Genomic DNA, 15,279 nt, shown 5'->3' with positions numbered 1-15,279 from the left:
ACACACACACAGGTACACCTGCACTCTTACATACATGTGTGTACATGTATACGCAAACATACACACATGAGAAGGAGAAACGAGTATAAATACATTTCTACTAAAAACTACAAACATCAATGAGAATTCACTCTGTACACAGACAATGTGCACAGGACCCTGGGGGTCGGAGGGCTCCCCTCTCGCTGCAAAGTGGGTAAGGCAGTAGCCCTGACAACATTAAAAACCATCGTCATGTACCTGCTAATCACACATCTGTTTCATAGCAAGGCCTGCTTTGCATCAGGTACGTGACCACAGGCTGAGCTTTTCTCATCTCAAATCTTCCCTAAGCCTTACCAGACACATCATCTTCTTACAGAAGAGGAGACACACTTAAAGATTAAGTGACGGAGGAAGGCAAACAGTGCATTCTGGGTACATAACATCTCCCAACTCCTGGGAATCTACTCCATTGCATGGCCACTCTGTTGTATTTTTGGGTTTGTCTGTTACAGTCCTGGGAGTGAGATCTAAGGTTCCATACATGCTAGACAAATGCCCCACCACTGTGCTACATTCCCAATGTCAGTGACTCCCATAGAGTCAGACTCCCCCAGGGCAGGCTCTCACATGGTAATGTATCCACTAAAGGGAGTCCAGGAGCTCCTTGGAGGAACTGCCTTCTGTGATATCTAAGAATTTTACAAGGCCCATTGAAAAGTATAATTCATAATGCATGGGTCTTATTAGCATTGCATCAGAAGCAGGAATGAAAATATTCATGTACTACTTATTAACATAAAGTGAGATTGAGACCATAGGACTTTGCATTGTTTTGAACATGAAACGTCCCCCACAGGCTCATGAGTTTGAACACTTGGTCCCCAGCTGGTACCACTATTTAGAAAGGCTGTGGAACCTGTGGGAGATGAAGCAGAGCTGGAGACAGGATGTCACTGTGTGGGGTGGGAGGTAAAATTTCTCTCTCTTTCTCTGTCTCTCTCTCTGTCTCTCTGTCTCTGTCTCTCTCTCTCTCTATCTCTCTCTCTCTCTTTCTCTTTCCTTCCCTCCCTGCCTCTCTCTTCCTCTAGCCCCCCTCTCTCTCTTTCCTTCCAGTGTGTTCATGAAATATCATCTTTCTTCCTGACTGCTAGGACCTCCTCATTGCTATCACACTGAGAAGTTCCTTTTTCTTCCTTCTCTCCCTTCCCTTCCTCTTCCTTCCTTCTTTCTTCTCCCTCCTTTCCCCCTTCCCTCCCCTCCTCTCCCCTCCTCTCCCCTTCCCTCCTCTCCTCCTTCCCCTCCCCCTCTGCCCTCTGCCCTCTCTCCCTCCCCCTCTCTCCTTCCAGTGTGCCCATGAAATATGATCATCCTTCTTCCCGACTGCTGGGCCATCCCCACACTCCAGCTGTCACGCCTCCCTCAGCATGACCAACTGTACTCTCTCTGGACACATGAGTCAAAACAAACTGTTTCTTCCCTATTTTAGTTTGTGTAACCAATAGACCTTGTGAGTCATTGGCCAGTTCCTAGACTTAGTTCCTTTTTGGACAATGGAGCAATGACATCAGAACGGTGGTCTCTAAGGCCAGTTCACATGCCAATGCCTGGGGTCAGAGCGGCGACTCACCTACTGGGATAAATGTTATTACTCGTGTGACCAGATACTGCTTCCCCTGGTACGTGTAGGACATACGGCATGTATAGTTCCCTCTGTGCTCTTCAGTCACATTCATCACCACCAGATTATTTTGGACTCCGATGAAGCTTACGTTGTCAAGAGGCAGAGGTTTGCAGTTCTAGACAAGAAGAAATAAAAAACAGGCATGGGACAGTCAGGAACTCCCTTGTGCAATGGAATAGGAACACACATTTTTCACCTCTGGAAATTCATGATTGAGAAAGTGACTGAAAGATCAGCTGTATACAGCATGTTTTTATCACTATATTTCTTTTGGGTTTTTTTTGGGAGGGAGGGGAACGGGGGGGGGGGAGATAATTACATTTTAAAATTTCAAGCCCAGAGTTTTATGCCACAAAGACAAATGGAGTCAAATTTATTTCACAGAAGACATGATTGAAACAGTAATTCTGACATTTGCCAACACTACAGTCCCTTCCTGCACAGATATTATTTATTTTATTCTTTTTCATTTCTAAAAGATGATGCTCCCGTGAAAGTTCCACCATTCGAAGTAAATTAAAGGTAATAAAATATGCTGTGTCCCACCCTACTGTTTAAACGGCTACAGACACTACCAAGTTATATGTGAAGCATTTGGCTTTTAATTAGTCTTTTAGGATTTATTTTTATTTTATCTTTAATTGCAAGTGTATGTGTGATTGAGAGGTTTGTGCACATGAGCACAGTACTCACAGAGGCCAGAAGGGGGCGGCAGGTGGCAGGCAGAGGCAGAAGGCGCACGCACCCTTGCTCTTAATCACTGAGCCATCCCTGCAGCCCCAGAACATATGTTTTTAAGGAAACATAGAATACTATCTGTTATAAAAAGTTATCTCTTAAGGGGCTTAAATTCCTAATCCATCTTCTCAAAAGATGTTCTATTACTTTTCTTGAAACTATGTCTTACTAAGGCAGATAGAGACAAGGGTTTTAAGATTTTAGGTAAGTTGTCAGTATCAATGAACATGGTCCTGATTGTTTTTGTTAGTTTCTCTACGAAGTTGCACCAGGGCAGAGAGAACAGTGTTCAAGTGGTCAAATACTTCTGTAGATAGATTTTACTGTTCATAACAGAAAACTGTGTAAAAGTAGAATATCACACTGAAAACAAAATTACCTTATACCACTGGACGTTGGGTAACTCACTATTTTCATCTTTAAACAAACCCAAATAAGGGCACACAAGACGTCCATTCTCTGAGATGAAGAGCCGCTGTGGGAAGCTGGCCTGGGTGTTGTAACACAAGCTAGGATCATTCTCTAAAACATTCACGGTGATTTTAGTTTTGAGACAGTAAGTTGTGTTCCTAAAAGAAAATAAAATATGGAAATTGATCATTATTAAAGTGGTCTTCCGTCCTTAACTATCATAGAAACTTAGGGCGTATGTCTGTATATATGCATTCCTTTCTTACCTTACCATACAATAGTAATCTCCTGAATCCTCCAACTTGGCAGGAACAAACCAAAGATGTCCATTCTGCTGATGAATCCTAGAGTCACGGTCTGTTGATATGGGGGTCTTGCTGTCATTTTTATACCAAATTATGGTGCCACCGTTGAGAGTAATAGAACACTCTCGAATATCCATTTCATTTACAGATAAAAATAAACCAATCTCATTTGGATATTCTGTACATTCATCTTTAAAAGAGAGAAAGGAGAAGTAATTTCAAGATGAGTTTCCAGTGCTTCTTAATGGAATTCATACATCTGAACTCATGGGTTAATAAAGGCTCCTGCCATGTGTACAGTTTCCAGTTATGCATTCAAGAGCACAGTCTTCAGATTTTGAACCATTTACAGTCAGTTCCAGCTCTGTCATGTGTTCCCTGTGGGCTACACCTTGGGAAGGTTACTTATCCCCCATCTCCTTATTATTCTAAAGGTAGGAATAACGGAGGAGAGAGAGTGACTTCTGTACAATGAAGAAGTGAAGACTGAATATACCCTCCCACTTGAACATCATACGTGGACAAGACTGTTCAAGGCCTGACATAATACTGTCTTCCATGAGCACAAGATGCTCAAAGAGATGTAAGAGACAGTCAAGTGAGACATAAACCAATTCAGAAAAAGACTTCTAGTAATAAAAAAAAATGCATCACCAAGTTGAAAATATACTGGGAAGAAAAATTAAGAAAACCTGAAGATAAAACATTAGAAAACATCCAAGATTAAGTGATACCCAGGGCAACTGGGACATGTTGAATATGAATTGCTGAGGCATTCTGGAGACACAGAAAGCATGTTTGAAATGCATGCTGAAATTTCTCCAGATGTTATAACGAGCCTGAACCCCGAAGACACAGTGGACACCCAAGAAAAGGAAACAGAGAATCACACCAACTGTTGAAAACAAGATGGCCAATGCCAGTGACAAGACAACCTTCAGTAGCCAGAGATACTTTTTAAAAAAAATATATTTGTTTATTTTGTTTTTTTTTTCAAGACATGGTTTCTATGTGCAGTCTTGGCTGTCCTAGAACTCATTTTGTAGAATCAGGCTGGTCTTGAACTTATAGAGATCCACCTGCCTCAGCCTTCCAAGCACTGGGATTAAAGGCATGTGCCACCACCACTTGGCTACTTTTTCATTTTTAAGTAACAGCTGTTCAATAGTCAAAGAATTCCTTCACAAAGAAGAAAACAATATCCAACAAAATGCCCTGTTAAATAATATAGTGAAACTTAACAGTTGTAGGTGCTTAACATATGATGAGCCTATGGGGGAAATTTAATCCTTAAACCCTAACATTCAACCCCTAGCCCTCAAAGGATCATGATTGTTTAGAATGCAAACTGCTTTTAGCTCATCTGTAAGAATCCACAAGAAGGTCCTTAAATGTCTAACAGTGCTCAGAACTCTAAGCCCATGTCTCTACTGAGATCCAAGACCATATCTTACTATGGAAACCTGTACAATAACAAAAAATGTTGTATCACTCACTGAGGTACTAATTTTCTTTATCCATCTTTTTTCACTCATTGTTGAGGCTGAAACAATTAACAAGCAATTTAAACAGATGAAACACTTTGTTTTAGCTTATGGTTTGAAATCTGCTGTGGCCAGCTCAGCCGTTTCAGGATCCACTCAGGAGGCAGAGCATCCAGATGGTAGGAGCTTGTTTGTGGGTGCACACCCTGAGCATCCAGGCGGTAGGAGCTTATTCATGGGTGCACACTCAGTCACAACAGGAGTAAAGCTGGTTTTGTGAAAGGCTGATCGTGAGGGGTGTGGAAGCAGAGCTCTGTGTCAGACATCACATGGAAAGCATGCTCTAGGCAGCAATCTGCCCACAAACCCTAGAAATTACAAGGCCTTGCGGGCACAGCCTTCCCAGGTGTGAGCAGCTCCTCAAAATGGTAAGCTACCAAACTGTTTAGAAAATATCAAACAAGATTAATCCAGCAGCGGAGTAAGCCGATAGTAAATAATAACTGGGAAGAAATTGTTGAAATAAAAAGAGAAGAATAAAGAAAAATTAAAGATTCCAGAAGATATGCATCTTTCATAAAATTAACACAAAGATCCGGCAGAATAAGACAAAACCTCTAATAAATAAATCTCTATTCAGGAGAAAAAAAAGAAGACTCATTAAAGGGATCTTAAAAGGGCAAGAGGAGTATTATGAACAGCCTTACTATAATAAATCCAGCATCATAAATAAAATGGCTAAGATTTTTGAAAGACACAAGCTATCAAAGCTTCCTCAAGGAAAAAATAGAGAGCCTAAACTGTCCCGTGCCTTCTAAGAGAACTTGTAGTAAAAGATCCTAACAGAGAACATTTCACGTCTGATTGCCTCCTCCTTCAGATACGTCCAGATATCAAAGACATGATTGTCAATTTTGAACAAACCCTCTCAAATATTAAGGAGACAGTGACACCTCCAAACTCACATGTGATATCAGCATCAATCTGTTTCCCAAACCAATCGCATTACAAGGAAACCATGAACCAAACTCTCTTATAAATACAGATGTGTAGCTTTCAAATATTTTACCTAATTGAATCCTACATGATATATATTAAGAACATAATGTACTATAAGTTTATATTTGAAAAACATTAAAACTTTAAATATCCCCATATGCTGAGATTTTGTTTTAATTATACAAAAATCTCAACAGATGCAGAAAGAGGCATTTAATTAAAATTCAATAAAACTCTCAGCAAACTGTGGTTTTTAGAAACCACATTACTGTAGTACCAACAGATGTTAAAAGCTGAAGTCAAATATATAAAATAAAATTATAGACTGAAAATTGGAAAATGTCACTTCAGTAAGTTAGATAAGTTGCAAACAAGCAGATAAATGCTGTGTTCGTGAAACAGAAGAATTGCTCTTGTTAAGCCATTCCTGCTCCAAACATATTTATATTCAATTTAATCTCAATCAAAATATGACCAGAACATTTCATACGAATTGACAAATGAGGCATTTGGTTTCTTATCTCTGACGACCACAAAACTCATTGCCAAAATCTTATAAGTCTATAAAGCTTTCTAAAGTTGCCACAACTAAGACAGCGGAGCATCAGAATAAAGACAAATCTGTCACTGGAACAGCATAGAGACCCAGACATAATACACACAAATATATTGAAGCGGTTTTTGAAAAAAAAACCATATAAAGTAAGTTAGAAGAAACAACCATCTTGTCCATTTGTACGTTCTAAAGAAAAAATAACTTAAGGAGGGTTTCTAAACTATGAGCCTGAAGGTCTCTGTAATAAATCATTCATCCCTAAAATCAGGGAAAGCTAGATTTAGTTCAGGTTTTTTTGGGATTTCCCTAAGTCAAAGGCTTCTGACACACAGAGAAACATTTATCAGGTAGAGGAGGAGGGAGACAAGAAGAAAGAACAGAAGAGGGAGGAAGAGTCGGAAAGTTGCTGATAAAAATGGAACAGCATATTTTATTGCTCTGTGAATTAGCTACCACCCCCATCTCCTCAGTTCCCTAATATTCAAACCAGGATCTGTGCAAACATAATGTCTCTGAAAACTAGCAGCTTTGCACGAGCAGAGCAGGTCTGGAGTTTCTCAAATGTCTCAGGTTGCTGACCTGACTCAGAGATTTCTTCTGAAGAGCCCTATCCTCAGGGTGTTCAGTGAACAAACTCAGTGTCAACTATTTAATAAGGCAGCAAGTGTTTACTAAAACTACAACGTCAGTCAGAGCACAAGCCATAGCCTAAGGGAGACCTGAATGCCCTGGCATATTCCCGGGGAATGAGAATCAGACTCACACACATATACCTGACCAACAGATCCAGAAAAGCTTGCAGACTCACTTCTGAATAACTCTGAGGTCATATATGGGCAGGAAGTGAAGGCTAAGGCAGAGCTGTAAACAGCCCACATGTTTTCCCTCAGCAGTGGGTAGAGAATATACAGATGTTCCGATCATTAGCCAGTCACTACATTTATCGATGACTTCAATGGACATACACTAGATCTTACAAGGCTGGTTCAGAAAGTCCATCAAACGAACTAACGAAAACAACAGCATCAACTTAAAGCATGTAAAAAAAAAATCACCTAACAATGGACTGGAAAGACAGCTCAGTGTTAAAGAGTGCTTACTGCCCTCCCAGAAGACCAGAATCCAGATCCCAGCACCAACTTCACACATCAGAGATGCCTATAACTCCAGCACTGTTGTGGGTTGTCCTGATGCTGTTTGAATTCTTTTGTTAACTCTGCTTCCTCAAGAGGGCCCACCCCCACCCCCAGACAAACAGTCAATCACATACCAGGTGATCTCCTGTGAACTGTCTTCCCATTTACTGGTCAATAAAGGCTAGAGCCTGTGATTGGGCAGTGGAAAGGAAAGGTGGGACAGGAGGTCTTTGAGAGTGGGGGCAAGTAGAGAGAGGGAGAGAAAAAGAGGAAGAAGCAAAGATAGAGCAGAACTACGTGGCCAGGAGAAGGTGCAAGTAGCAAAGGGTCTCATAGCTGGGGAACCAGTATAGTGCTAGTTCTGCCCAATCTAGGCATATAGCTGATATGATATGATATGATATGATATGATATGATATGATATGATATGATATGGTATATTAAATATAATAACTGGATTGTGTGGTTTTTGTACAGGATTATTGGTGTTGGAAATTAATGCAACACAGCTCCAAGAGTTTCAAGATTCCCTTCTGGACTCCATGAGCAACTGTACATGTGTGCATGTGTGCACAGGCTCGCACACGCGTGTGCACACACACAGAGAGAGAGAGAGAGAGAGAGAGAGAGAGAGAGAGAATCTTTAAAAAGAGCTCAGTAATAACAACAATGAGTACATAGAAGGAGGACCTGATTGCCAGATTATACATTATGCTAACACAATACCCAATTTTCAGCAAAACACTACAAAAACAAACAACAACAAAAAAAAACACAGAAAAGTTGGATCCATACACAGGGTGAACTAAGCTGCCAATGGAAATTCTTTCAAGGGAGTGTGGGGATGTTACATTTACTCTACAAAGACTATTATATTTTTCAAAACTATATCCCAAACTACTGAAAAACTATTTCTAAAATATAAATAAATTATATGACAACAATGTCTTACCAAGGAGAATGTTAATGAAGAAAAGGAGGAGGAGAAGGAGAAGGGGGAGGAGGAAGGAGAAAAGGAAGAGGAGAAGGAGGAGGAGGAAGAAGAGGAGGAGGAGGAGGAGGAGGAGGAGGAGGAGGAAGAGGAGGAGGAGAGAGGGAAATGGGTGGTATCATAGTCAAAGAAACCAAGAAGGGTTTCTGTGCCTGGGATACAGGATGCCTCTGAAGTGGTACCCAGACAGAAGCAGGCAGAGAAGTATAACCATGTTCCTATCAACCAAACACATTAATCTACACATCTAATGAGCTTTAAAACCTTTAAGAATAAAGTAGAAGACACATCCATCTAAGTACTTCAGAGTTCAGTCCAGTCTTAGGAAGAAAGGGGACATTGAAGGTGGTAAGAGACAAATGTCTCGTACTGCACGCAAGTTCTTCCTTAAGTGCAATTGTTTCTCAGAATCCACCAGGGCCAGGAGGAAATGAAATGGCCTTTCAAAATGAAGGAGAAATGAAGACATTTACTGATAAACCAAGACTAGGTGGTTCATCAAAAACTGTGATTAAAAAAAAAAACTCAGAGGGAGTCATGCAGCCTACACAACAACCCACATTCACACACACAGACACACAAAAAGCACAGAATGTCAGTAAAATAATCAACGCGTAAAACTTTGGTTTCATAATTGTGCAAATACATAATTTCAAATAAACTATTTTTTTTAAAAAAAAGCATATAAGTAGTTTTGGCACGTAGCCTCTCTATTTTCATCATTTGTCTCAAAATTGCATAAAATGATGAGTATAAAGCATATATATGGTGTGTGTGTGTGTGTGTGTGTATTAACAGATAAGCGTAGCTACTACCCGTCGTCAAAGAAGCCTCTTAAGGAAGATGGAGATGATCACAGAAAACCGTAACTGGATGCAATGAGGAGAGCAGTGGATTGTGCTGAGGAGCCTAACCCCATCTGCAGCACAGCTCCTGCATCTGTGGCTTAGTACAAATCAAGGAAGAGAGAGCAGAAAAGCTGCAACACCAGGAAGTGTGCTATGAACCCGTCTCTCCTAGAAATGACTGCCTAAGAAGATTGGAACAAGGACAGTATCAAGGAGCATATTAACCTGGAAGGGGAAATCTTCATGGGGTCCCTAGACAATAACTACAGGCAACCAATGAGAGCAGGCAGAGGGATGGAATTAGCCTCACTCAGAGCTGAGCCCCATGCTTGGTTATCTAATGTAGAGTGGTCACCCTGAAACCATATACACGTGAGCAACGAAAGTGGACTCAAAATGTTCTATCTCTATCTTTGCACATACAAAAGCATACACACACAAATGTAACACTGATGACCAAAGAAAAAGAAGCTACCATGTTAGGGGTTCGTCTGGTGCTGCTGTGTATACAAATGCTAAGTTCTGAACCCCAAGATCTGGTATACCAACCTTTGTTGTTTAAACCTTGCTCCCCAATTTACAGCTATCAGTTAAATAAAAGTGGCTACAGCCCATTACTGGGGAAAATAGAGGCGCTTTAGAGGCAGGTGGGGCTTTAGAGGTAGGCAGGTCTTCGGTTACTGGGCTTGGGAGGGGGCAATTCACAGGTAGTGACAGAGAGAGCGGGGAGGGGGAGAGAAACAAACAGCCAGAGACAGAGAAAGAATGGGAGAGAAGAAGGGAGGCGGAGGCGGCCATGAAAGATGGACCATGTGCACGTGGCCAGGAGAAGTGCATCCTGAGGACAGGCTGATGGAACAGGAAGGCAGCCTGGGTGAGACTCAAACAGCAAGTAACTCGGGAATCGCAGCTGGGACCTAGCCAGTCTAGCAAAGAAAGTAGATGAGGGATGATCACCCAGTGATTGTGCTAAAGCTGACTGAAGAAATCAGTAGGGCTCAGTCTTCACTACTGGGGGGGCTGGCTAGGTCATATTAAGAACTAATAGCACTGATTAATCACAATTACAGCAACACTATCACTTGAGAGTGAGGGGACGGGAGGGGTTCAAAGGATGGTGGGCGGGAGGGGCTGGATGGAGGAAAAGGAGGAGCAAATGGACATATTTCTACTTATATTTCAGTTAAAATCATACTTTAAAAACACTAGTAAAACCATGGTGTCCGTGGGCATGTAAATGGATAAACAATTGTTCTGTGTCCATAAAACGGAGGTCATCCAATAATCAGCATTAATACAACAACATGAGCGAGCCTCACAACTAATCTGAGTTAAAAAAAAAAAAAAGAGTCATATCCTTTCCCTTCAAAATGAGCACATGCTGATAAATCTGTTTATTTAACATTTTACAGAGTAAGACCGACAGGAAGTAACTTGTCTGGGGATGAGACGGTGGTGAGGGATGGAGAGGAAGCTAGAGAGTGGCAGATACATTTATTATCTTGACTTCAACTGTGATCTCGTAATAGATGTGCAAATTAATACTTCAAATCTCAGTCAGTCTCTCAGGAAGTCAGCCTGAACATGGGGTGTGTCAGAGTCTCACTCCGGGGGTTCCAAGGCTTAGCTACAGAAAACAGCAGCAGCAACAACAGTAGTGATCTGGGTGTCTGCAGGTCGGACCTACTTCAGCAGGGGAGCAAATTGTAAACTGCTACATTAAATAAGTAAGTCACAGGTGTCATCTTACTCCGCACACCTGCGCTGACACGTTCCTATTTTACACACACGCGCAAGTGCACACACACACACACACACACACACACTCATTCACCCTGAGACATTTTCTCTAGTCGGCCCTCCAAAACTTCAGGTCAGACTTTTACTAGCTCTCTGACCACTGGAAGCTTGTCCGTCAACCACCCTACAGGAAGCAGAACTCAGTTCTTGATATTATCTTCCTTACCGCACTCAGTGACCTCGATTCGTCTCAGCTCTCACACTAGCTCCTTGCTGGCTGCTCTGATCCCATATTTCCATTCTGACTCTCGGTCCTCATGCTCCCTTGTCACGGGCAGCATTCAGACATCCAGGATACCTGTCAGTCTGCACACAGTCTGCACACGGGGAACATCTGATCTTTCCATAGTGCATCAGTGACAATTCTACTTTGTATTTGCTGAAACCAAAGCCTCTGTCTCAGCCCTACACCCCATATGGACTCCATCTATGAATCCTGCTAGCTCAATATATACCCCAGCCTTGGCTGATTCTCTTCTTTATCCCTGGATAAGTCAACATCATCCCCAATCCGGGACACACTGCTAGCATGGCTTGCCTGGATTATCACAATGACCTCTGAACTTTTAACCTCTTTCTGCCTCTGCCTCTGCCTCTGCCTCTGCCTCCTGAGACTCTATTCTAACGGAAAACAAAAAGGAGTCAGATAAAATATGTTAGTCTCTCTAGGATGTTGTTGTTGTGGTGGTGGTGGTGGTGATGGTGGTGGAGGGAGGTGGGGGAGGAAGTGATGGAGGGAAGGAGGTGGGGGAGGAAGTGATTAGTGGTGGTGGTGGTGATGGTGGTGATGGTGGTGATGGTGGTGATGGTGGTAGCTGTGGAGACAGCAGTATTGGTGGCGGCTGTAGATATCGAGCCTAGTCATCCTCCTGTGTCTGACCCTCACAGCACTAGAGTTACAGGCCCTTGAATAGTGATGCGTGACTTTTTACTTGGGTGCTACAGATTTGAATCATGTTCTCACTTTTCAGTAAGCATGAAGCCACCTCCACTGCCTCCTGTCCTTAACCCCTGTGGTATTGAACAAAGAATTCAGACCACCCAAGTCAAGGTTCTTCAAACAGCCTTCAATCCCTCTATTATCTCTCTGTTAACCCAGTAGTTTTGTGTCTTCTGACCTCTCATCTCTCGATACTAGGTATCAAGGTGCTAGAATATGCATGACACTTTGGGCCTTTGCACATGCTGCCAAGGTCACTTTCCTCCTCAAACCTGGAATCCACACGGTGTCTTTTTCTTCCCTCCTTCAGCTTCTAATCAAAACCAACCTTTCAGTGAGATATTTTTATGTAAAACTGAACCTTCTGTCTTCTCGCATCCCCAGATAGTCCGTGTTTTCCTAGTGTTTCTGCCTATCGTATCTACACTACTACATGACTTGTGTAAAGCATCCTGTCTCTCCCAGAAGAAACGGGACCAGCCAGCAGCCGCCCGCATAAGGACTGCTCACTGCTACAGTTTCAGTTCCTACCAGCTGACACATTGTAAAGACTTAACAGATCTTGAAAATGAAAAAAAAACAGACAAGAATACTGAAAGTAGCTGTGAGTCCATGAAGAGCTGGACACCTAATCCAGGATAAGCAGGCAGCATACCTTCCCACCAGGCGTGAGGTGGCAAGAGGCCTGGACTAGAGCCAGAGACCTAGAAGGGAGCTCTCATTTCCAATCTAGAGACAGCAATCACCCTGAGCTCTTAATCTCACTGGCCTCGGTTTCCAAAAATACCAGGCGTAGAACGAGAGCTGAAGATTCTAAAAAAGACTTTCAGGTGGACAGTTCTGAGTTCAGGAGACTCCAAGTCTTGGGTAAAACTGAAAAGTCTCCCTGATAAAGGAACAGTGCTGTGTGTTCTCTATCACCTCAGCCCGTAGACTAAAGTAAAGGAAACATCTGACTTACCGATCTCCAGCGACAGCAGAGGCACAATGAGACAAAGAAGCCCGAGTAGCACTTTCATATTCTCCTGGAGAAACAGAAGATGGGAAAAAAGACAGGGTGTCACTAACCCAGCGGATGTCTCAGTGTCCTGAGCCCCACCTGCTTCGCCCACACCACCAGGTCACACTGAAGAGCCTTCCTCACCATTCCAGGTTACGCTGGGCTTCTGGTTAGGTTGGGGGGAGGGGGTGTGATGGAACTAGGGACACACTTAACAACTTGAGATTCGAAGCATTTCTGGCATCTTTCTCCAAATACATGTCTAGTCTCGCACTCCACGAGAGTCCCCTCAGAAGAAAGTGACAACGAAAGTAGACCACACCCAGCTCTCCATACCCCAGGGAGCTACAGCTACAGCTATTCCCCGGGCTAACCAACTTGACAGAATGTGCTTCTGTGTTGAAGACGCATGGTTTTCAGGATGTTAACAATCTCTAGGACATGGGGAACAACTGTTGATGTCCACACTTGACTAGACACCATAACTAATCAGGAGATGATAAAAGCACACCAGTGGGTGTAGAAGAGGCTTGAGCACCTGTGTATTTCAATATCTATGGTTGTGAAACTGGTCGCCGTGGTGAAAGGGACAAGAGGACTCACTAAACCCAAAGTCTCTGCCTTTGTATGTTTGTCTCCACCTGGAAGATATTTCCCACACCCAACTCAAGTCATACCTTCATTTTAAAACCCAATATTCAATTGCCTGTACAGCATAATATATGGAGATTTACCCCCCCAAAAAAGACCAAACTAAAACATATCAACATGGTAAAGCTGAGCTTATCCTTGTGGTTTGGATGGATCACCCTTTGCTGGAGATTTGTGTATTTTCCAGAGGGTCTCTCTGGTGAACATGTATGAATACAAATGAGAAATCTCCTGTCAGCGTCTCCAAAGGCCTCACCAGCATAACTGGAGATGGCCCCTTAGCATTTCAGCTCCATGTTAAGCTGTGTTTCTGGTGACAGGGTCTACTTTTAAAATTCTCACTGTTAGGCCATCATTTTACAAAATGTTGAGTTTTGTGACATTTTCATCAAACGTATGTTGTTCATTGACCTTATTTAGCCTTCATTACCCTCACCTGTCTCTCTACCACTCCATCACTCCCCCCAAGTCCCGCCTTCCCCTGTCAGGTCATACATGGGTTCTTGCTAGGTTCCACATATGAAACAAAACATGTGTCCTTCTTTGGATAACACGATCTTCTCCCATTCCATCCATTTTTCTGAAAATGATATAACTTTGTTCTTTTCCATGACTGAATAATGTTCCATTGTGTGTATGGACCACATGTGTGTTAGCCATGTTGATAGACACCTAGGCTGACTTCATACCTTGGCTATTTTAGTTATGTGTGCCTTTGTCCATCTATATGGCAGGGGGTGTGGGCAGATTAAGTCCCTAAAACACCATCAAATCAATGCAGAGAACACAAAGCTGTCAGTTTTGCCTACCACCTCTCAAGTCCTGAACAACGCAAACTCACGTTACAGTATCCTTCTCCTTCATGGGTCCTCATGCTGACATTCAGTAAGTTCTAGCCTCATATCTCCAGCAAGCTTTTGTAGAAATCCATTCAGGGGACCCCAGAGAGGCCCAATCCCAACCACACAACAAGTATTCTTTTTTTTTTTTTTTAGGAGACTGTCTATTTTTTTATTTTTCAAAGAAAGTAATGTATAGATGGAAGTAATCTTAGGAATTTAAATGTCATTCTCATTGGATGACCTGAGGGTGAGATGTTCTATGAAGACTTCTAATGCAATCTATCTCTTTTTAAAACACACATACACACACATACACACACACACACACACACAAATCAGACTCTGATCCTGTAGGCAGACAAATTACAAACTAAGTTGGCTTTGTAACATTTTAAGTCTTTTAAATTTAGGGCATTCATTGGCAAAGACAAGAATTCTAAGGGTTGAAATGGGTAGCTCTTAAAGTCTGAAGTGGCAGTCCACTTGTTAGCACATTTGTTGCCTCTCTAAGTGATTATTGTTTCTGATTCATGTGAGGCTGCCATAGTCTTTCACTTAAGGCAGTTTGTCTGCAGTGAGCTATTAAATACTACCCTGATTTCATTAAATGGACACACCATATTTGGCTTATTCATTTACCTACAGGTAGAACACAACAAGTATTCTTGTCCCACCAAGTTGATCTCTCCTGGAACTCCTAACCTGGTTGTCAGCCCTACAGGGCTCCAGACTTACTAAGCATACACTCAAAAGAGACCTGGGCTCTGGGATCCTGAGGCGGCTACACCAGGGACATTCTATCCCTACACGCCAAGACTTCCCCACCATCATCCCTAGTTTATTCATGATCCTGTTTGCTGTTCTCATACTCGAGTCACCTCCAGTCCCTGCTCGCTGCTCGGATCGGTTACA

At 42.4% G+C, this 15,279-nt stretch overlaps 1 protein-coding gene across 9 annotated transcripts in view; it reads right to left on the bottom strand.

The window, feature by feature from the left end:
• Positions 1-15,279, bottom strand: part of Il1r1 (interleukin 1 receptor type 1) — a 74,602-nt gene that overhangs the window by 11,989 nt on the left and 47,334 nt on the right. For 8 of the 9 annotated variants that reach the window (XM_028775463.1, XM_028775461.1, XM_028775465.1 and 5 more), the window contains 4 exons: positions 12,836-12,899; positions 3,082-3,310; positions 2,784-2,973; positions 1,613-1,781 (listed from right to left, as the gene is read on the bottom strand). In XM_028775463.1, the coding sequence (XP_028631296.1) occupies positions 1,613-1,781; positions 2,784-2,973; positions 3,082-3,310; positions 12,836-12,893 (646 nt within the window). In that variant the 5' untranslated portion in view covers positions 12,894-12,899. Of the gene's footprint in view, positions 1-1,612; positions 1,782-2,783; positions 2,974-3,081; positions 3,311-12,835; positions 12,900-15,279 lie in introns of those variants that run through there. The other variant, XM_028775468.1, reaches the window with a different exon arrangement.

This window comes from Grammomys surdaster, unplaced genomic scaffold (genome assembly GCF_004785775.1).
Source record: "Grammomys surdaster isolate TR1022 unplaced genomic scaffold, NIH_TR_1.0 255, whole genome shotgun sequence".
In the NCBI taxonomy this organism is placed as follows: domain Eukaryota; kingdom Metazoa; phylum Chordata; class Mammalia; order Rodentia; family Muridae; genus Grammomys; species Grammomys surdaster.
The sequence above is the reverse complement of the archived record's forward strand: the minus strand, read 5'-3'. Positions and strand labels throughout refer to the sequence as shown.